General features: G+C 37.7%; 1 protein-coding gene and 1 pseudogene across 2 annotated transcripts in view; one reads left to right on the forward strand and one right to left on the reverse strand.

Moving 5' to 3' along the window:
• The window catches only part of STYX (serine/threonine/tyrosine interacting protein), a 40,651-nt gene that overhangs the window by 4,698 nt on the left and 12,545 nt on the right, over positions 1–23,408 (reverse strand). The window contains exons 2-9 of the mRNA XM_081083987.1: positions 21,272–21,304; positions 19,390–19,443; positions 14,613–14,710; positions 9,434–9,494; positions 9,058–9,094; positions 8,527–8,566; positions 8,372–8,422; positions 5,544–5,616 (exon numbers count right to left, since the gene is read on the reverse strand). Of these exons, the coding sequence (XP_080940113.1) occupies positions 5,544–5,616; positions 8,372–8,422; positions 8,527–8,566; positions 9,058–9,094; positions 9,434–9,494; positions 14,613–14,710; positions 19,390–19,443; positions 21,272–21,304 (447 nt within the window). The remainder of the gene's footprint in view (positions 1–5,543; positions 5,617–8,371; positions 8,423–8,526; positions 8,567–9,057; positions 9,095–9,433; positions 9,495–14,612; positions 14,711–19,389; positions 19,444–21,271; positions 21,305–23,408) is intronic.
• LOC308513932 (INO80 complex subunit C-like) lies at positions 6,470–6,870 on the forward strand (annotated as a pseudogene). Its single transcript has one exon. The product of its transcript is annotated as an INO80 complex subunit C-like (transcript).

Genomic DNA, 23,408 nt, shown 5'->3' on the forward strand with positions numbered 1-23,408 from the left:
AAAATACACGGGGAGAAGAAACAATTTCACTTATAATGGGAACAAAAAAGTACCTAGGAATAAATTTAATAAGAAATGCATATATTCTGTACAGAGAAAACTTTAAAACACTAAAAGATATAAAAGCTGATTTGAATAACTGGAACATATTCTTAAAGTAGAAGACTAAAAGTTTAACGGAGCCATTTCTTTCTGAACTGTGAATATATCATTAAAAACTATAAAACTTCTTCCAGTAAAGTTAATGAAGAACAATGAGGGGGTCTTGAGTCATACTATAAATTGTTTATATATTATAGTACTTAAAATTGTTTGATACAAGTAGAGCAATAAGCATATCAATGGAACAGAATACTAAGTCCAGAAATATACCCAAGTACGGAACAGAATTCATTGTATAATAAAAATAGCTTTTCAAAGGCAGATTTCCTTAAAAGAGCTCTTAAAAAACCAATAAGAAAAAGACCTGCAACCTGTATGGAAAATGGCAAACAATAAAGAGCTGCGCTTTACCACCAATATGACAATAACCAAAAAGTTTGTTAAAATACTTTTGATTACTGGTATTGTTTAGAGGATGGCAAAACAGGTCTCCTTGTTTTTGGGTGTGTTAAGTTTACATTACTTCAGTCTTTTTAGAGTTAATTTGATATCACCTTTCAAGTGCCCTCTAACCCAGCAATTCCACTCTGATCAGTTATCTCACAGGCATATTCACAGAGAGATGCACCTATTCTTTCGAATACTGTTTATAATCATCAAAGGCTAGAAACAATCTAAAGGCCCATGTTAAAAGGAAGTGGTCATATAAAATTGTTATATATGTACATATACATATAAAATATTTTTTGAGCTCTAAGAGATACTATTAGGGGGACTTATTTTTCACTGTACTCTCCTTAGGCATTGTTGAATTTTAAATTTTTAAACCATGAGTGCATATTACTTTTTCAAATCAGTTTAAAAAGAGATGTTTTTACACAACTGTTAAAAGGAAAAGAAACTAATAAATTACAGTTAACTTTCTGTTCTATAATATAAGGAAGAAATAAAAAACATTTTACACAAACAAGGTGAGAAAAGAGATACCACTGTTTCTCTTTTAAATGAAGAGAAAAAAAAAAGACACATAGACAGACAACCATATGGTGACTACCAGAGGGAAAAGAAGAGTTGGAAGAGGTAGAAGATGGTAAAGGAAGAGGTAAAGTGGTGATGAAAGGAGACTTGATTTGGAGTGGTAAACATACAATACATATACAGATGACGTATTATAGCACTGTATTCCTGAAACATGTATAATTTTATTAACCAACTAGAGGCCCAGTGCACAAAAATTTGTGCACGGGGGGGGGGGGGGGGGCGGTGGTGGTCCCTCAGCCCAGCCTGTGCCCTCTTGCAGTCTGGGACCCCTCAGGGGATGTCCACCTGCTGGCTTAGGCCCGCTTCCTGGGGGATCGGGCCTAAGCTGGCAGTCAGACATCCCTCTGGCAGCCCAGAAGTCCTCGGGGGATGTCCACTTGCCAGCGGGGAACAGGCCTAAGCTGCAGTTGGACATCCTTAGCGCTGCTGAGGAGGAGGGAGAGGCTCCCGCCCCCACCGCTGTGCTGGCAGCCGTCAGCCTGGCTAGTGACTGAGCAGAGCTGCCCCTGTGGGAGCACACTGACCACCAGGGGGCAGCTCCTGCATTGAGTGTCTGTCCCCTGGTGGACAGTGTGTGTCATAGTGACCAGTCATTCCCAGTCATTCTGCTGTTATGGTCAATGTGCATATTACCCTTTTATTATATAGGATAGAGGCCTGGTGCACGGGTGAGGGCCGGCTAGTTTGCCCTGAAGGGTGTCCTGGATCAGGGTGGGGGTCCCGCTGGGGTACCTGGCCAGTCTGAGTGAGGGGCTGAGGGTCGCTTTCAGGCTGGCCAATCCCCCCAGCGGGGACCCTCACCCCATGGGAGTGTGGCCAGCCTGGGTGAGGGGCTGAGGGCCATTTTCAGGCTGCCCGCAGCCCCTTCGGGGGGGGTGGGGGGGGTCCCACTGGGGTGCCTGGCCAGCCTGGGTGAGGGGCTGAGGGCCATTTTCAGGCTGGCTATGCCCCCTGGCGACCCAAGCTCCCGGTCTCTCCTTTTTTTTCTTTCAGCGCCTCCAGGGCAGGCTGGAAGCAGATATCTGGGATTTATTTATCTTCTATAATTGAAACTTTGTAGGTTTGAGCGGAGCCCAGGGCAGGCAGGAAGTTTGGCTTCCTCCATCGCCAGGGGCAACCCAAGCCTCCTGCTCGCTCCAGCTCCGTGGCCACCGCCATCTTAGTTGGGTTAATTTGCATACTCGCTCCTGATTGGCTGGTGAGTGTGGCTTGTGGGTGTAGCGGATTGACGAAGTTATGGTTAATTTGCATCTTTCTCTTTTATTAGTGTAGACTAGAGGCCGGGTGCACAAAAATTTATGCACTCGGGGGCGGGGGGGGAAGGGGGGTCCCTCAGCCTGGCCTGTGCCCTCTCGCAGTCTGGGACCCCTCGGGAGATAATGCCCTGCTGGCTTAGGCCTGCTCCCGGGTGGTAGACGGCAGGCCCATCCCTAGGTACAGCCCCTGGTCGGGCTCAGAGCAGGGCTGATTGGGGAGTTGGGGCGCCGCCCGCTGTCATTCACAGAGCAGGGCGGATTGGGAGGTTGCAATGCCACCCTCAGTCATGCTCAGGGTAGGGCCGATTGGGGGGTTGGGGCACCGCCCCCTGTCACACTCAAGGCAGGGTCGATGGGGAGGTTGCGGAGCCACCCCCTGTCACGCACAGAGCAGGGCCAATCAGGGGGTTGGGGCGCTGCCCCCTGTCATGCACAGAGCAGGGCCCATCAGGGGGGTTGGGGCTCCTTACCCTGTCACGCACAGAGCAGGGTCGATCGGGGGTTGGAGAGCTCCCCCCTGTCATGCACAGAGCAGGGCCGATCAGGGGGTTGAGGAGCTCCCCACTGTCACTCACAGAGTAGGGCCGATCAGGGGGTTGGGGCGCTGCCACTGTCACACTCAGGGCAGGGCCGATGGGGAGGTTATGGCTCTACCCTGTCACACACAGAGCAGGGCCTGTGGGGGGTGGGATGGGGGGGGGTTGGGGCGCCGCACCCTGTCACACACAGAGCCGCAAGGCAATCAGGGGGTTGGGGAGCTCCCCCGTATCAGGCACAGAGCAGGGCTGATCAGGAGGTTGGGGCGCCTTTCCCTGTCATGAATAGAGCAGGGCGGATAGGGAGGTTGTGGCCCCGCCCCCTGTCACACACAGAGCCGCAGGGCAATCAGGGGGTTTGGGCGCTGCCCCCTGTCACGCTGATCCCGGTGCCGGGAGGCCTCTCGGCTCCGCTGATCCCGGTGCTGGGAGGCATATTACCCTTTTACTATATAGGATAGAGGCCTGGTGCGTGGGTGGGGCTGGCTGGTTTGCCCTGAAGGGTGTCCTGGATCAGGGTGGGGGTCCCCACTGGGGTGGCTGGCCAGCCTGGGTGAGGGGATGATGGCTGTTTTCAGGCTCGTGGGTGACTGAAGCTCCCAACTGCTCTTTTTTTTCTTTTCTTTTTATTCTGGGCCAGCTTTAGCTCTGGCTCCAGCTCTGAGGCCTCTGCTGCTGAAAACAGGTATCTGTTTTGTTTGGGTTCTATAATTGAAACAATGTATAACTCCAGCTCTGAGATCCCAGCTTGCTGAAAGCAGGTTTCTGGGGTTTTGTTTAGCTTCTATATTTGTTACAATGTTTCAAACTGCAGGCTCAGAGGCTGGCAAGGCAGGCAGGGAACGTTGGTTTCCTCTGTCACTGAAGCAAGCAAGCCTCATGTTAGTTTCAAGCTGCCTGGCTGCCGGCCGCCATCTTGGCTGGCAGTTAATTTGCATATCGCCCTGATTAGCCAATGGGAAGGGTAGCGGTCGTACGCTAATTATCATGTTTCTCTTTTATTAGATAGGATGTTACCCCAATAAATTCGATTTAAAACCCAATAAAAATTAAAAATAACAAAATTATTTGTTTAAAACATTAAGTAAAAATTAATAGTAAATTGAAAACAAAAATGAGGCCCTATCTGGTTTGGCTCAGTAGATAGAGCGTCATCCTGCAGACCAAAGGGTCCTGGGTTCAATTCCAGTCAAGGACACATACCTCGGTTGCAGGCTCCTTCCCGGCCCAGGCCCTTGGTCAGGGCACATGCAGGAAGCAACCAATTGATGTGTTTCTCTCACATTGATATTTTCTCTTTTTTCCCTTCTCTCTTCCACTCTCTCTAAAAATGAATGGAAAAATATCCCCAGGTGAGGATTAAAAAAACAAACAAAATTGAGGTAAAATTTAAGGTACAGTAACTGAGACAATCTATGTTATAATGCACTCGATGTCTAAATTTGAAATTTATTCATGGAATCAGCCAGAGCACATTCTTCAACCTATGATTTTCTTTCTTGAAAAAAAAATCTTTTTTAGTGCATCTTTCTAGGCACAACAAAATCTGAAAAATCATGGAAAAGATAAAGCATATAAAATTTAAGAAGTTGTATGTAGCATACTTAGAATCAAAACTCAATGTGTGTGAACAAAGTGGAGAAAGAAACTGAAGACATTTCTAACATGAATTATTTATATTATTTATATTCAACAACGTGTCTTTAATCTTTTTTTCTAATAATAGCAGCCCTTTTTATTTTATTTTTAATCCTCACCCGAGGATATTTTTCCATTGATTTTTAGTGAGAGTAGAAGGGGGGGCGGGGGGGGACATCACTGTGAGAGAGACACATCGATCAGTTGCCTCATACATATGCCCTGACCAGGGCTGGCAATAGAGCCTGCAACTGAGGTATATACCCTTGAACGGAATCACACTCAGGACCCATCAGTCCACAGGCCAATGCTCTATCCACTGAACCAAACTGGTTAGGGCTGTAATAGCAGTTTTTAAGAAAATTCTTTTGGCCATATTACCCAAAGCAATATATAGATTTAATGGAATCCTCATCAAAATCCCAATGTCATTTTTTAAAGAAAGAGGATAAAAAATTATTTTGTGGGGGAACCACAAAAGACCCCAAATAGTCAAAGCAATTCTGTAGCAGAAATGTATACTTGAGCCCTAACTGGTTTGACTCAGTGGATAGAGCATCGGCCTGTGGACTCAAGGGTCCCAGGTTCGATTCCGGTCAAGGGCATATACCTTGGTTGCGGGCACATTCCCAGTAGAGGGCGTGTAAGAGGCAGCTGATCCATGTTTCTCTCTCATCGATGTTTCTAACTCTCTATCCCTCTCCCCTCCTCTCCGTAAAAAATCAATAGAATATATATTTTAAAAAAAAGAAATATATACTTGAAATCTACATGGTATTATTAACCAATGTCACCCCTATAAATTTAATTTTTTGAAAAGGAAAACTCTTTTAAATAGAAATGCAAACTTGAAGAATAAAATTAGATTATAGCGATTTTTAAGCATTTACAAAGTAAATTCTACACCTAAATTACACGGACTTAAGATTTTAATTATCCTACTTTCTAAAATGGGGAGAAAAGAGGTTACCTGAAGTTGATGAACAAATCCAGCATTAGGATTAATACAAAACCTTCTTTCTTGAACATAAGCAAATGCATCTCTGAAAACATAAAAAGAAAATTAAAGTGATGTTATCAGTTTATGAATTAAATCTTAATTGAGATAATTCATCTAAAATAGAAACTTATCTAAATATTTATCTAAAATAGGTAATCATAATCCTATAGCTTGTACTCAAAAGAGGTAGTGAGTGGTAGTGGAAATATCGACAGCGTGGTCAGACTAATCACAATAAAATGGTATCATTGTAAGACCTGTCTTGGAGGGCTACTGAGAAGATGGGAGGTAAGTGCAGAGCACTGTACAGAGCACCTGTCACATCATACATGCTCACAATGTTATCAGTGGTCAATGAGAAGTACATCTACTTCCACACTGTTATGAGGCATAAATGAGATAAAAACGCCTAGGAAACAGTGCCTGGAACATAGTAGAGACCCAATAAAAGGAAATTACTTTCACTATTCATATTATTACTGACAAGACACCAAATAATAAAGAGAATATATAAAAGTTTCCCAATGCTTGTTCATTTTTCAAATAAAATAAATTATCTGCATTCAAATAATATTCCTTTAAGAACTGATACTTATAAGCAAACTTATCCATTTTAAACACAAAGGATACGAAAAAAACAACACTAAATAAGCACTTGAAGAGTCCAGGGCCTTCACAGGGAAAGCAGTTGGGGGGTGGGAGTGGGGACAAAGAAGACTCAAGGTAGAAAGGGTGGCTCCAATTCCAACTGTGACCACCACTGCCATCCCGGGGGGTAGCCCGGAACAGCAAAAGGAGGCCAGCAATCGTTCCCATAAGGGCAGTGGCAGCACCCAGGGATATATTGCCAGTAAGAAGAAAAAGTGTCCACCTCTAGCTTTGCACAGGGTATCAGCATGGAAGCCATGAGTGAGAAGAAAATGGTGCCTTCTGATTTTAGCACAGGACCTACAGAGAAAACTTGCAAACCTTTGTCATTTAAGGATCCCAACTTTGTGCCCTCTGGCCATGGTGGTATAGCTGGCAAGAACAGAACTTGGAAGAACTAACAAATTCTCATTTCTGAAAGGACATTGCCATGGCAACTGAACAATCCCATCTACTTCAGTATTGATGCTCCCCTATCCTTCAAACCAGCTAAGCATTCTGATGTTTTAGGTCTTCTTGCCAACTGCAGTGACCCACAGAGCAAGCTGCGTTCAACACCATGGAAGACTTTCCCTACATTCACAGGCTGCCATGCTATGTTGTCACTGGCTACCTGGCCCTGAGAAACACCATAAGCATTGTTCCCTGAGCCCTGAGAAATGGAGTTGAAGTGGAAAATCATTTCAAAGCTAGACTTTGGACTCACAATTTTGCTTCATGGAAACATACTCATTCTGCTATCAATCTGGAAATGCCAGTGCTATGCCTTGGAAAGAATGTTTGGCTTTAAGGTTTTTTTTCCCTATGTTTTTCCTCCAAGTGTAATATCTCCTGTTGAGTTATATTTTATTTGTTGCCTCAAGTAAAGTCATTTGACAAGAAAATGACAACAAAAAACCCCCAAGCATTTGAACGTTTATTATGTGTCAGGTATGTGGATCCAATGCTGAACATAGCTCAAATAGAGTAATGGGGAACATGGTATAAAAATGACTCAGCATGACTCAGTGGTTGAGTATCAACCTGAGAACCAGGAGGTCATGGTTCAATTTCTGGTCAGGGCAAATGCCCAGATTGTGGGCTCGATCCCCAGTTTGGGGCGTGCAGGACGCAGCGAATCAATGATTCTGTCTCATAATTGATGTTTCTATCTCTCCTCTCCTTTTTTCTCTGAAATCAATAAAAAAATATATTGAAAAAAAGATGATGGAGAGATTGATGGGTGCATGTCATGCAAGTTTCATCTGCTAGGTTAAGTTATTAAGAATTAGAAACCTTTGAAAGCTTTTTGGGGTAAGGTGATTATATGTTTAGATCAGATTTATCTTTTGAAAAGATCATTCCAAGTACAGTGTGAAGAACAAAACAGACTGGAGAAGAGAATACAGGAGACCACTAAGAAGGCTCCTATTGGAGGAGTCCAGGAAGATACAACTGAGCTTGTATTGGGGGGATTAAATGATGAGGGAAAGATATATTGATACTCAATGTATATTTTAGGATATAAAACAGATAGGACTGGTTAATAGATCAGTTTGGGAGAAGGGGAATAAAAAAGGGGAAGGTATCAATGATTACAAGATTTCTAACTTGTGCAACCAGACACACTAACAAAGGAAACACTGCACAATGGCCAGGTTTATGTTCTGTTTTGGGCCAAGAAGCTCATGACCTCTCCTCTCTCTTTTCTATCTTTGCATATGCATGGAAAATACTATTCTGGATAAGAAAGACTACACTGAATTATGAAGAGAAGCTAAAAAAATTCGTAGGTAATTTTTCATCCAACTACTGTTAAAGAAAAACATAATAAATTAGCCTTTTAAAGAAGGAAAGCAGTAACATCTGTGTGTAAGTGTCTTAAAACTTATACTAACCAATTCCCTAAGCAGTAAATAGTCTTCCATGGATGATTCTAACTATCTTCTTAAAATAATAATAACAGTACCTCCATAAAACAAAACAAAAAATTTAAGTAGATAAGGGAGACAAGCTACAAAGGTTCAGAGACAAAGCAGCTGGTACAAGAGCCTGCCTAATCAAACATGACTAGATAACAAAATCAAAAGAATATTAACTTTAAACTCCCAACTTCTCCATTAAATTAATAATAATTTAAATTGTGGCTCAGTTTCTGAGTACTTTCTTACCTGTACTTCATTCCAAATGTTTCCATAATGTATGCAATAACAAAGGCAGCACTGAAAAGGGGGGGAAAAATTTAGAAAAAAACAACAGCAAAAAACAGAAAACACAACTCATTAATTAAATGTTAGAGAGAAAAAAATTATCTCTAACTTCATACCTCCTGGAGATCCCTGCATTTCCATGGACAAGAACTTTCCCTGAAAAAAAAAAGAAATAGTTATTCTGATAGAAAAATACAAAACAAGAAGTAAAGAAAACACAATCTTGCGAACAGTCCATTATATATAATTACAACTTTCATATCCTGAATTTAAGATGAATACTAACTGCCCTGGCTGGTTTGGCTCAGTGCATAGAGCGTCAGCCTGCAGACCAAAGGGTCCTGGGCTTGATTTCGGTCAAGGGCACATACCTAGGTTGCAGGCTCCTCCCTGGCCTGGGCCCTAGTAGAGGCTTGTGCAGGAGACAACCAATAGATGTTGTATATTTTAGGATATAAAACAGACAGGATTTCTCTCACATCAATATTTCTGTCTTTCCCTCTCTCTTCCTCTCTCTCTAAAAATCAATGGAAAAATATCGTCGGGTGAGGATTAAAAATAAATAAGTAAATAAATAAAATGAATACTAACTAAAAAATTAACTAAACAATCTAAATATAAACATTAGCTAAGTAAATATTATTTACCTCCAGTTTGTAAGCTCCCATCAATAAATTCTTTAGTCTGAAAGCAAAGACAATGTGTTATAATAAAACATATAGATTAACATAAACATAAAATACATACAGTGAAACAAAATATATTGAAAAGAATTTCCTGCTAATTTATATGAATAATAATTACATTAATTCAAGAATTTTCAGATAATTTCAAATACTATTTGAAGTTTAAAAGTTATACAGGAGCTAAAATTTAATTTAATAATTTCAAAGTGTGATTTCTCAAATTTTAAAAACATATGTAACACCACAAATTCAGCCATAACAAAGAAAAAGTTCAGACCATAAATAAGAGGTCAAACTATGAATACATTTTAAGTAATATTAAAATATTGATACCTACCATGGGAAAAAAACGTATTATATTTTCAACTGGATTATCTGCAATATCCAAGACTAAATATCTGAAAATAGAATATTTTGTGATAAGCACACTTTCAAACAAAACTCTCTTTATGTATTAAAAACCTAACTTTGAAAATTTCTAGACAACCATAAAAAGAATGCAAAACAACTTTCAAAGTATCATATTCCTAAGAACTGGACCATAGATTATATATTGCTTAAAGCATACATAACATTATTTTTTATATGTATTTTTTTTAATTGATTTCAGAGAGGAAGGGAGAGGGAGAGAGAGAGATAGAAGTATCAATGATGAGAGAGAATCACTGATCAGCTGCCTCCTGCAAGCCTCCCATTGTGGATCGAGCCCCCAACCCGGACATGTTCCCTGACCGGGAATCGAACTGTGACCTCCTGGTTCATAGGTTGACACTCAACCACTGAGCAACGCCAGTTGGGCAGCATACATAACATCTAAAGCCTTACATAACACATGTGAACATTTCTCTGATATGTTAATATTTTAAAAAATCTATCTGGTTAAAATAGAAAAATCACGAGACCTTCCTCCAGATCAGAATGGACCTAGAAAATAAAGACAAAAAGTGCCTATATTTATTATTGTTACTCTTCTATTTCTACTTCTCTAGGACTACATGATTCTTCTCTGAATGGTCCTGTAATCCACTCCTCCTTACAACCCTACAGAGAGCACTTCAGAAGAAACCTAGATTGGGCGCAGGGCGGGGCCAGGCCGGGGCACCCGGAGCCCAACTGGATCCTGCGGCCCTGTGGCCCATGCCCCTTCGTGCCCTCCACCCTCCGCCCAAAAAAAGAAGCCTGAAGTCTGAAAGAGAAGGAGCTAACCAAAATGAAAGGCAGTCTGATGGAGTCAAGAGTAAAAAATTCGCTGTTTGAACTAACCTTCAGTAGCGCAAAAAGTCAAGAGACCACCTGTCCTGGAATTTATGCTTTGGAAAACATTTAAAATAAGACATTATTAATATGGTAGGCTTTTTTTTTTATTTTGTGAAAAACTTCCATTTCTAATTTATCCAACTTAACCTGTTTACTTAACATAACTATAAATAAGTTATGAAATTAATTTTTAAGTTAGCATTGTTTTAAAAATTACAGTTCTTTAATGGTAAAACAACAATAAATTCAGGGCATATCAGAGAGAAGTTGAAGCTCAGGATCCAAGGATAATCCAATGTAAAAACCATAAGGATTCTGACAACAGTATCTTAGAATGACTAGGTAGACCTGTTGTATAAAACATTGCTTCAGGGGAGAAAATGTTAATTCAGAGTTAAACTAAAATATTTTACTATATGCTAATTTGAATGTCAAAAACTACTAGTACCCCTAGCTGTTTTGGCTCAGGGGATAGTGTCAGCCTGTGGACTGAAGGGTCCCAGGTTTGATTCCCGTCAAGGGCACATGCCCAGGTTGCACTCAATCCCCAGAAGAGGGAGTGCAAGAGGCAGCTGATTAATGATTCTCATCATTGATATTTCTATCTCCCTCTCCCTTCTTCTCTGAAATCAATAAAAATATATTAACATATATATATACATATATTTTTTAAAAACCACTACTAGAACTATCCTATATAATAAAAGCCTAATATGCTAAGTGTCTGACTGTTCATTCAACCATTTGACCTGTTGCTATGACATGCACTGACCACCAAGGAACAGACACTTCAACAGTAGATTAGCTTACTGCAGGGGTCCAGCCAATTGGGACTGGGTAAGACGGACCGGACACACCCTGCAGCCCTCCCGCAGTCCCTTCCCAGCCCTGATTGTGCACCAGTGGGGTCCCTCGGCCTGGCCTGTAGCTCTCTGACATCCCCCGAGGGGTCCTGAATTGCACAGGCCAGGCCAAGGGACCCCACCAGTGAACAAATCGTGCACTGGGTCTCTAGTCAATCTATAAGACAATACTCAGTTTAAGGAGAAAGAGTTCTTCCATTAGTATAAAGAACCTGCTCTGGGTACTAAAAACAAATGTAAAATGGTAACATTCATTTTCTCTAATATACATAAGTCTATGTGTGTATATACATAATACACATATACAATAAAGAAATATTTAGAAGAAAATATAACAAAATGTTAACCAAAGTATATCATCTAGGTTGTGGAATTATAAATGAGTTTTTAAATATTTTTTCTTGATATCATTTCAGTTTTTCCAAAGTATCTATAAAGGACAAGTGTTTATTTTACAATTAGAAATAATTCAATCTATTTTATTTTTAAAATATAGACATTTATTTTTAAAAACTAATTTTTATTCACTGAGAAATATGTACACAGTCAAAAGTTCTGTCAGTATAAAAAATATTTGCAATGAAAAATAGATCCCTTTACCATCCTAGACCCTGAATTTCCCTTCTGAAAAGCAATCACTGTCAAATTTCTAGTCTTAGTCCAGAAATTTTCTTTACAGATACAAAAATATATAGGGTGTCTCAAAAATGTATATACACTTTAACAGTTGATAATTCACTTAATTTTCACTCCTTTTCAGGTTTACCTGATTTGAAATAATAGGTGAAGCCAGACTAAGCTTTGAACAAAGAAAATTTATCCTAAAGTACTACTAGACTTTTTATGGGAATACAGACAGGATAAAGTTTATGTTACAAAATCGGCAATAGCTGACAAATTGAAGGCACACAAATTCCGAATGAAATTCCAATTCTTTGATGTTTGTGATTCCACTGGTTCGTGTTAACAGCAGTGCCTGGACCAGAACAGTCCAGTTTGAAAACAGGCATTGAAAAAAAATTATTAATTTCTGTAGAAGTTTTTAAATTTTGAAAATGAACTGTATGTTAATAAACACTGACGTTATGCTGGGCCAGCGGGGCTCGTTGGTTGAGCTTTGACCTATGAACCAGGAGATCACGGGTTTGATTCCCAGTGAGAGCATATGCCTGTGTTGTGAGCTCGATCCCCAGTGTGGGGCATGCAGGAGGCAGCTGATCAATTTCTTTCTCATCATTGATGTTTCGATCTTTCTCCCACTCTCCCTTTTTCTCTGAAAAAAAAAAAAAATTAAATAAACACTGACTTTATAACCATTCAAAGTGCATATACATTTTTTGGGACACCCATTATATGCCCAATGCCTTGTATACATTTTTAAACACACTGAGAGTGTACATGGTTCTGTACCTTGGTTTTTCTTTAATTTTTTATTGATTTCAGAGAGAAAAGAAGAGGGAAAGAGAGATAGAAACATCAATGATGAGAATCATGTGCATGCACCACACTGGGGATCAAACTGCAACCCGGGCATGTCCCCTAACTGGGAATCGAACTGTGACCTCCTGGTTCATAGGTCGATGCTCAACCACTGAGCAATGCCGCCAGGCTGATAATTTTCTTTTAATGAATCTTAGAGATTATTCCATATCAATACACACATAAATATTTAAATATTTTAAAATTTATTTTTATTGTTGAAATATTACAAATGTCCCCGTTACTCCCTCCTGTGCTCCCCTCCACCCTGCTCCCACCCAACCCTAGGCCTTCACCTCACTATTGTCTGTGTCTGAGGGTTATGCATATATTCATATCAGTTCTTTGGTTCATCTCTTCCTGTTGCCCCTCCCCACTTCCCTTTGAAATCTGTCAGTTTGTTCCATGCTTCCATGTCTGTGGTCCTATTTTGTCAGTTTATTTTGTTCATTAGACCCTACATATAAGTGAGATCATGTGCTATCTGTCTTTCTCTGACTGGCTTATTTCACGTAGCATAATAACAGAAAAATTTCATTCTTTTTCATGGTTATAGTATTCTATTGTATGTTCACACAGTACATTTTACAATGTCTTATACTAATGGACATTCGGGTTGCTTTCATTTTTATAAACAATAAAGCAGAGCATTAAAATGTTTTTAACATATATGCTTTTATATAGACACAGAATATCTCTAGAATGATATTCAAGGAAGAGTTTTAATAGTAGCTGCCTCCCAGGAGAGAAGTTAGGTATCTGGGTTTAGAGACTTACTTTCATTATATACCATTGTTGTACCGCTTGTAGTATACTCAATTTTAAAAATAAAGTTAAAATAAAGAAATTATATATTATTAGATGCTCAACAGCACTCACTGTAAAATAAGATAGACAAATTAAAATTACATGAAACACCATTTTAATCCAGGAGATCTGGAAAAATTTTTAATGCTTTATAATTCTGTTTAAGAGAGATCCAAAAAGAGTTATTCTCATATACTTCATAGTGGAAATGCAGACTGATCCAACTCACTGGAGGGCAATTTGCAGCACCTATTAAAATTTTAAATGCTCATATCTAGCAATTCCACTTCTACAAATTTACTGATATACTTACATATGAATTAAATGACATGTACAGGGAAACTGACTATATGCTATATTAGCAAGTCTGGAAACAATCTAAATGTCCAACAATAGGAGACAGTTGAATAAATTTTAGTGTAGTCATACAATAGATTACCGTACAACTTAAAAAGAATAACGCAGGTCCTAGCTGGTTTGGCTCAATGGATAGAGCTTCGGCCTGCAGACTGAAGGGTCCAAGGTTCGATTCTGATCAAGGGCACATGCCAGGGTTGTAGGCTCCATCCCCAGCAGGGGGCATGCAGAAGGCAGTCTATCAATGATTCTCTCTCATTTTTGATATTTCTATCTCTCTCTGCCTCTCCCTTCCTTTCTGAAATCAATACAAATATATTTTTTTAAAAAAAGAATAATGCAGCTCTAAGTAATGATACGCAGCAACTTCCAAAAAATATACAATTTTTTAAAAGCCAGAGTAAAAAAATAGTTTACCTTAGGAATTTGCTTATATATGTAACATTACTCTGGAAGGATACGCAAAAAGAAGTAACAATTGGATGTCTTTATGAAGGGAATTTAGTCTTTAGGGGATAGGAATAGGGAAACCTACTTTTCATATACATTATTTCAAACCTTTAGAATTCTGAGTTATATATATGAATTACTTATTTAAAATATTTTAAAGGACATCTATTTTTCAAATGATGTGCTGTACAACCCATCTCTATGTACAGAAGAAAGTCTGATATAATAAAATCAACTTGAATTAAAAACCAATTACATGTTTGCTACACGTAACATTTTAATAAATAAGAGCAATAATCTTACCTAAATAATTGTTGAAAGTTTGGTTTAATAAAGTTTGCTTCAATATTTTGTCTTATGCATATGATATGGGTCACTCCATGTTTCTGTAGTATAGGTAGCTATAAAAAAAAGAAGAGGCAGGGGAGAGAAACAGTTTAAAATACAAACATCATCCTACTGTAACATAGATGTTTGAAAATACACAATTCAACATTAGAATTAATACAGACACATCTGAACTTTAAATAAAGGGGATTAAAGCTAATTTTAAGATAATATAATTGCTGTGGCCAGTTGTTCATTGGTAGAGCATCGGTCTGTGGACCAAAGGGTTGCAGGTTTAATTCCCACTCAAGGGCATGTACTTTGGTTGCAGGTTCCCCACCCCCAGTAGGGTCATGTGTGGAAGGCAATCAATCGATATGTCTCTCTCACAGTGATGTTTCTTTCTCTTTCTATCTCTCTCACCCTGTCCTCCTTCCCTCCATTCTCTTTAGAAATCAATAGAAAAAATAATATAACTGAAATGATCAGCAAGAGATTTCAATGATTCAAGATTAATACATTAAATGTCCTCAAAAAACTAATAGGACTATTTTACAATTATAATCTTAGAGCTCGATGGGAGCTTAAAGATAATTTATTTGGAAAACAATACTATACAGTTGCTGAAAGCATGGACTTGGGAGTCATAAGAGCCCAAGCTTTATATCCAGCCCTGCAGTTCAGTTTTCTCATGTGAAAATGGGGAAAACAATACCTAGTCACTAAGTGGTTATAAGAAGTAGATAATGCATGTGGTGTTTGGCGGAGTGGCTTCAGCACATGTCAAGTGTTTATTAAATAGTAGTTACATATATTGACTATGGTATGTTTTTCTTTAGAGGGAATTAAGACATAAATAGTTGTTCAACATCGCTGACTTAATTAATAATATAGTACCAGAGTCAAAATCTCTAGATTACTCCTGGCCTCTCCCAGTATACTTTTTGTGCTAGAAGCCAGAATTAATACAATTCATAGAATCTAACGAAAGCTTTCAGGGTTTTAAAGTTCTACTAAAGTTGAAAATAGGCAACTCCAAATGTTATCTTCTTATATTCTGTGGTGCTTTTTTGGCTTGTATTATAGAGCAATTTAATGCAACACTAGGAAATATCAAATTTTTATTTGCAAGCCATTATAGTTTTCTGTGACTTTATAGATGATGTTATTTTAATACCTAAAATGTAAATTCTATGAGAGCAAAAACTTTGTTCAATGATTCATATTAAGTATGTGTAACAGGGCCTCAAACATAGTAGTGGTTCAATAATAATGTTTAATAAATGAACAGTTCATGTAGACATGAGGAATCGGAATAATCTTGAGTTTTCTATGATATTTAATCCTATAATCCTATATATTTGATTCCCACTTTCTACATTAAATACTCCAGAACAGTAATACTAATGAATTATGAGAGAAGTCAAAGGATAATTTATATTTGCTATGGACTGAATGTACCCTCCTAAAACTCGTGTTGAAGCCCTAACTTCGAAGGTATTAGGAGGTATATCTCTGGAAAGTAATCAGATAGACACCTCTCAAGGTTGTTGGCTTAGATGAGGTCATGAGGGTGGAGCCTCTATGATGGAACTAGTCCTCTTATAAGAGGAAGAGACATTAGTTTCCTCTCTGTGATGTGAAGATACAGCTAGAAGGCAGCCTTTGGCAAGCTAGGAAGAGGGAACTCACCAAAACCTAATCTTGTTGGCACCCTGATTTCAGACTTCCCATCCTCCAGAACTGTGAGAAATTAATGTCTGTTGTTGAAACCACCCAGTCTTTTATTATAGGCACCAAGTATTTTATTATAGCAGCCTGAGCTAATTAAGAAAACAAGGTTTTCAAAAGCTTTAAATATTAATTTTTGCAGCAAATTTTCCTATGTCTAACAGAGATTAGAGAGTTAAATTATCTTTGTATTTCTAAGTATATCTTGAATAAGAAGGGAGGTAAGCATTTGGTAGGATTAATAATTAATGTTGCATATTCACATTTATCCAACCTACAAAATGATTTCAACATTTATTCCTTCGCTCACATTTGATCTATGATAATCTGAAGATTTCATATCTATTAATGTGAGGAACTAGAAGACAACATATATAATTGTGGACAAAAACAATTTGAAGGCATATTAGGTTATTAATAAGTAAAAACAAGCCTGATTATCAAAATAGAATCCAAATGCAATGGCAAAGAGAGTACTTTTTACTGTTTAATAGATTTGATTATATAAAACAAATTATGACGTTTTCACACTTACAAACAACAGAGAAGTTTTACAAAAGAAATAGTTTAACAGTTACAAAGGGCCTTAGTTTGCCCTTTTTATTAAAACTGTATTTGAATGTAATAAAGGATAGGCTTAAATAATGAGTCCTAGGAAAGGAGTTTATTCCCTAAAGTTTCTCTATCTCCTTATAATGTTTTATTTTGTTGTTGTTATATATTTTGGAATGATGGTTATGAAAAGAAATATTGGTGACTCAGGGTGAAAAATAATCAAATTTGCCACATAAGCTTTTGAAGAGATAGATCTATATACAAATATTTATTATTTAATATGACAGATAGTAGAATTGGTAGTGAGAATACAACAAAAAATTAAAACCATCTTGAAGGCCAGTATTTTGTGAACACTACATTATTTGGGCGATAACTTTATGTTTGTGTTTTACAAAGTAAGTCACATTTAAATCTACAGTTGTCTGACCTATCCTTTCCAACGTAGTGGCAGGCCATCAAAATGACCAGGATGACTCAACGGTCAAACAACCTTCCAAATCACCCAAAATTCACAAATACATCAAATTATATCATGAAAGTTGAAAATTCTACCATTTTTACAAAACCTATTATAAGTAGGTAAGAATACTGGCTTCTAAATAGGCAAAGTTTGGGGGTTAACATTTGTGATACAATGTTTCACATTCTAATCCAAAGATAATTAGTAGAACTGTCATAATTCATAGGGCTGAATTCTCTAGAAAGTAGCAATGATACTGCTACATATATTAAAATGAGATCTATACTCTTAATTGTGTAATTGAAGAAATCTATTTCAGTTTGACACCATAGGACAGAGGTGGGCAACCCCTGGCACGCGTGCCAAACATGGCACGCCAGTAACTTTTGCTGGCACGTGAAACCCTCTCTTATAATCTTCCATTTACAATTTTTGCAAACATTTGAATGACATAAATATTAAACTACAAGGAACTGGCAAGGCACTTGATGTTATCTTTGGTTACATAAACGTTTTTGAAAAGAAACAGGAAATCTTTAAGAGGGATGTGGATGGTGGGAGATTTAGATATTTCCCAAACCTCAGGAAATCTTTAAGAGAGATGTGGATGGTGGGAGATTTAGATATTTCCCAAACCTCAAGAGGCACATCAAAGATTTCCCAAAAGATGACAGAACAGACTGTCAAAGCCTTCAAAAACTGTTTTTAAACATCATCGAGTCAACTATTGAGCAGTTCTTCTCAAGATTTGCGAAATTCAGAGAACTGGAAGAGACAGCAAAATTCATGAGGTTTCCAGACAGCATGAAACTGGAGGAACTAAACTTACAAATATTTGCATGGATAGACATGGCTGACTTTGAAATGCAGTTGACTGAATTTCAGAGTAGCTCAATTTGGAAGCAGAAATTTATTGACCTTAGAGTTGACTTGGAAAACATTGAAAAAAAAAGCGATTAGAGACAGGAGTACCAGAGAGAAGTGTCAAAAACGAACTATTGAGGACTTGGAATGCCATTCCAGAAATTTTTTGTTTAAAAAACTTTGCAACAGCATTACTCTCCATGTTTTCATCCACATATGCTTGTGAATCTTTGTTCTCAGTGATGAATTTTGTTAAGTCTCATAATAGGAGTAGCCTGATGGATGAAAGTAGTAGCTCGTGCATATCTCTGAAGGTCACGAAATATAAACCTGATGTAAAATCTCTGTCATCAGTGATGCAGCAGCAAAAGTCCCACTGATAATATCAAACGGAGTCAAAGTTTTCTGTCGGACTATCAGTGTACATGTATACATTAAAAAATAAATGTATTTTTCATCATCATATACTGTGTTTTTGTCGCTCGAATGAATTTTATTATTTCTTCAAGGTTCTTCACATACATACACCTTAAGAGAGATCAAGTAGGCGTAACGTTCTCAAAAAATTAGGGTTGGCACACAGAAGAATTTTGAGTCAGAGATTTTGCTGGTTTTGGCACGCACTCACAAAAAGGTTGCCCACCCCTGCTATAGGACATTTATATAGAGAGCAATACTTTAGAACTTAGAGCATCCAGACCTCTAAAATCTGGAAAAACAAAAATAAGATTTGATCCACTTCAATCAAAATAAGTGTGTGTATGTGTATGCACAGACAGACACAAACACACACCCTTGATAAGGAAAGGTTAACTAAAATATCCTTATTTTGGGCTTTCTACTTTAGAGGGTAAATAAATCATTAAATAAAAGTCCACTATTTGGTAAATCTTTCAAACACAAGGATTTCATGAGAAAAAAAAATAGAAACTTCATTTATGATTTGTGGTTAAACACTTGAGAATCACTGGCCAGTAAAATTTGGAAAGAGGCAGGTACTCCAGAGTAACAATTACTGTTAACATACAATTATTTGTGAACTCTCCCTCAAAAAATAAAACTCTACTAAAAAAAAAAAAAAATTACTACAAAAAAGTTGGTTAATAAAATCTCTTGACAAACCTAACGTAAAGTTCATACCTTGCTTTTCATAGCAGAAGAATATGGGCCTAAAAATAATCCAGGTAAAATTTCCTAGAAAAAAAAATTGAGATATTTACCATCAGCAATTTAAATCTATATAAATTATGTACCATAAAAGTGGATATTGCGTATTTTCATAGTTATAATAATTTGCTAAAAAGCTTATCTAGAGAGCATTTCCCAGCTACAATGAGCGAATGATTGGGAAGAGAAATGAATATGTGCTTTATACATCAAACGAGAATTCAAAATTCAAATGTGGTTCTGAATAATACATTCCAGATATTTGAACTTCCACAGTGCTTTTTTCTTCTCCGAGTTTTACTGACAATAGTGCTTTTATAGCAGTTTGGGTAGAATTAATACGTTGTAGGATTTCTTTTACATTAATAAAACACCTCTAATTTTACTTCTAGTCTCAGCTAAAATCTAGAAATAGGCATAAAGAAAATCTTCCCTTTGGAATTACATTAAACCTTATTCAGCTAACTCAAAAGCAGTACCCGATACAAGATTAGAACTGCTATCTAGCCCTGCCGGCATAGCTCAGTGGATAGAGCGTCTGCCTACAGAGTTAAGGGTCCCAGGTTTGATTCCTGTCAAGGGCACATGCCTGGGCTGAGGGCTCGATCCCCAGTAGGGGGTGTGCAGGAGGCAGCCGATCAATGATTCTCTCTCATCACTGATGTTTCTATCTCTCTCTCTCCCTCCCCCTTCCTCTGAAATCAACAAAAATATATTTTAAAAAAAGAATTGCTATCTATAGTTAATAACAGAAATAAAGTACAGCAAGTGAAAAAAAGGCAAATATCAAATGTTTGCTTATTGACAGTTTTAACAATTTAAATAAGTACTTTCTGAATATTGCATTAAAGCTTATTCTATGTGAATTCAATATAGAATGCTTTCAGTCAGGCTGTATCATACCCAAGATACTAACGTAGTAGTTCAGTTCTATGGGATATTGTCTGATTTCTTCTAACAGCTTCTTGTGAGCAGAAATAACATTTTTTTCATCTTTGCATTCTCCACAGCACCAAGTAAAATGGCTCTTAGGTACTCACATACTTTAAAAAAATGGATTTTCACTAAGAAAGAAAAGAAACAGATTTTTAGAAGTAAAAGGATTCCCAGGAACAAAAGATATTGCTTGATCCTAGGTCTAGCAGAGTGACTGTAAATGGTGAGAAATGAAAAAGAAAAGTGAACTGTTAATTAGCTATCACTTAAGTCATTCCATACTGGGAGAATTCAACTCAGTCTTCTGGAGGAGTTAGTTTTGGAAATTGATTGGAAATCACTAATATATCTAAGGTATGATATAGCCCGACTGACAGATTTCCATATACACTGAACTCTCCTGAATGTATCTAAACTAGACAAACAGAACAAACTACTTTCAAAAGGAATCAAAATACTGTATCAAATTTTTTAGATGCAGAAAAACAAAGTGACTCATTAAGCAAGTACATATATTACTGTCCATGGTTCTAATCTTAAAAATAAGAACTGCAACAATTCATTTCCCATCTTTTTAAGATCCACAATTAAGTTTAAATCTGTTAATATTTAAAAATACTTAGTGATGAACCTACAGATTATGAGTCAACAGATGAACCACAAAGGATTCAAATCCTTTGTGAAATTAGGTTATTTAATGATCCTATATAATACAAGGGTAACATGCAAATTGTCCCCTCCACTGGGAGTTCGACCAGAATTCAACCAAGGGGTGGGGCCGGCCGGCGCGGCCAACCTCCCATGTCCCCTCCTCCTCTCACTCCCGCCAGTCCAATTACCCTGATCGGGAGGGCCGGCTGGACCCCACCCATGCACGATTCGTTCACCAGGCCTCTAGTAAACAATAAGGTTGTCATACCTGCATCTCTCGTCTCATAGGGTAGGTCCACTCCTTAAAAATAAAGAAAAACACAAGAATAAAAGTTAAATAACATTATAAAAAATGTCACCCAATTAAAAATTAAAGATGTGACATTCAAGCGTGTGGAATTTTAAGAAAAGTTTATACTTTAAGAATATTCTATAAAAATAGCAGATTCAATTGGCTACACAAACACCTGAAAATGTAAGTAACAAGAAACAAGGTATTCTTTAAATATTTGGCCTTCCAAAATTATGATTATATTACTTCATACAATGGATGGAATAGATCATGAATTATAAGAATAGATATTCCAGAAGTTTCTCCCCCAAATAATCCTCTAAATTACAGATATTAATAGACATTTTTTTTTTTTTACATTCATGCTAACTCAGATCAACTGGCAGTAGATAGCTAAACCAAAGTGTGGAAAAGACTAAGGAAGAAGAGTGTTGTGATCAATAAGCAATATCTGCAATGGATGAAAGAAAAATGGTGTATGACAAGTATTTGCCATCTCTGATTTGCCAAATGCTTGTGAAACAGCCTTTCCCATACCTTACTTGGGCTTAAGATTCTGTCTTGTTCAACTCGTTTGAAATATACATTTCAAGAAAGCATAGATTTCATTCTGTCTTTGGAATGCAGACCAAGATAAAGAAGTCAGAAAATAATGCAAAATGCCAATGGCAAAGACAAAATATTTTAAAAGTTAGGAAAAGAACAAAGAAATGACAGTACATTGACATGAAAAATCAAATACAGTACAGATAGTCCTAATTTGTAAATGGATTGCATTCCAAGTCTCTAACTTGGTTGCTTAAAACTCAGAATTATAAATAGTAATTAGCTTTCTGAAGTTAAAACTAGAAGTGTTGCTGTTTTTTTAAAAAACACACAAACCTTTTATTTTAAAATGATTTTAGGATTACAGAAAAGTTGCAAAAAATTGTACGAGAAATCTCCTTTATCGTGATTCCCCAAGTCAGAAAAGTATTTTTAGCACTTAATGCAGAACTTTTATACACCCATAATAGAAAGGGAGAATATTCTACTCCTGTAATGCCAGCAGGCTTTAAAAAAACACACACAAAAAAAACAGAGAAGAAACAGAAAATATATTTTAATCTTGAAAACTGGTCTCAGCAATGTAGTAGTAGATTATAAATCCTGAGAAATTGTCTATGTAATGACAGTTTAAAAAAGGAATAAAGCCCAGCTCATGTGGCTCAACTGATTGAGCATGGTCCCATGCACTAAGAGGTCGCCAGTTCGATTCTTGATCAGGGCACATGCCCAGGTTACGGGCTTGATACCCAGTAGGGAGTGTGCAGGAGGTAGCCAATCAACTGATGTTTCTCTCTCATCCATGTTTCTATCTGTCTTTCTCTTTCCCTTCCTCTCTCTCTAAAAATCAATAAAAAATGTTTAAAAAAAGAGAGAACTTGGCCCTGGTAGGGGAATTCTGTTAGAGCATCATCCCGATACATCAAGATTGCGAGTTCAATTCCTGGTCAGGGCACATATAAGAATCAACCAATGAATGCATAAATAAGTGGAACAACAAATAATCTCCCTCTCCTCCCCTCCCCTCCCCTCCCCTCCCCTCCCCTCCCCTCCCCTTCTCTTCTCTTCCTCTCTCTCTCTCTCTCTCTCTCTCTCTCTCTCTCTCTCTCCACCTCTCCATCTCTTTCAAAATCAATAAATAAAATTTTCTAAAAATGAGAACTTATGAATATGGACAACAGTGTGGTGATTGTGGGGGAGTGGAGAAGAAGGCACAGAGTGAATAAATGGAAAAATTAAATGAAGAACACAAAAAAATAAAATTTATTTATGTAAAAAAATAATCTTTAAATGCACAGCTAAATTAACAAGCAAGTTAATCACTACAGATTAGTTTTGCTTGTTTTTTAACTTCTTATAAATGGAATCAACTATTTTATGTCTTGCTTCTTTCATTCCACTTAATGTCTGGGTTTCACCCATGTTGTAGTGTATGTCAGTTTTCCCCTTTTTATTTCTGTGCAGTATACTACTGTATGAATATTACACAATTTACTTATTCTCCTATGGAGATTTAAGTAGCTTCCAGGTTTTGGCAATTATGAATAAAGATGCTATGAAAATGTTT

Source organism: Myotis nattereri (genome assembly GCF_964212035.1).
Source record: "Myotis nattereri genome assembly, chromosome: 1".
Taxonomy (NCBI): domain Eukaryota; kingdom Metazoa; phylum Chordata; class Mammalia; order Chiroptera; family Vespertilionidae; genus Myotis; species Myotis nattereri.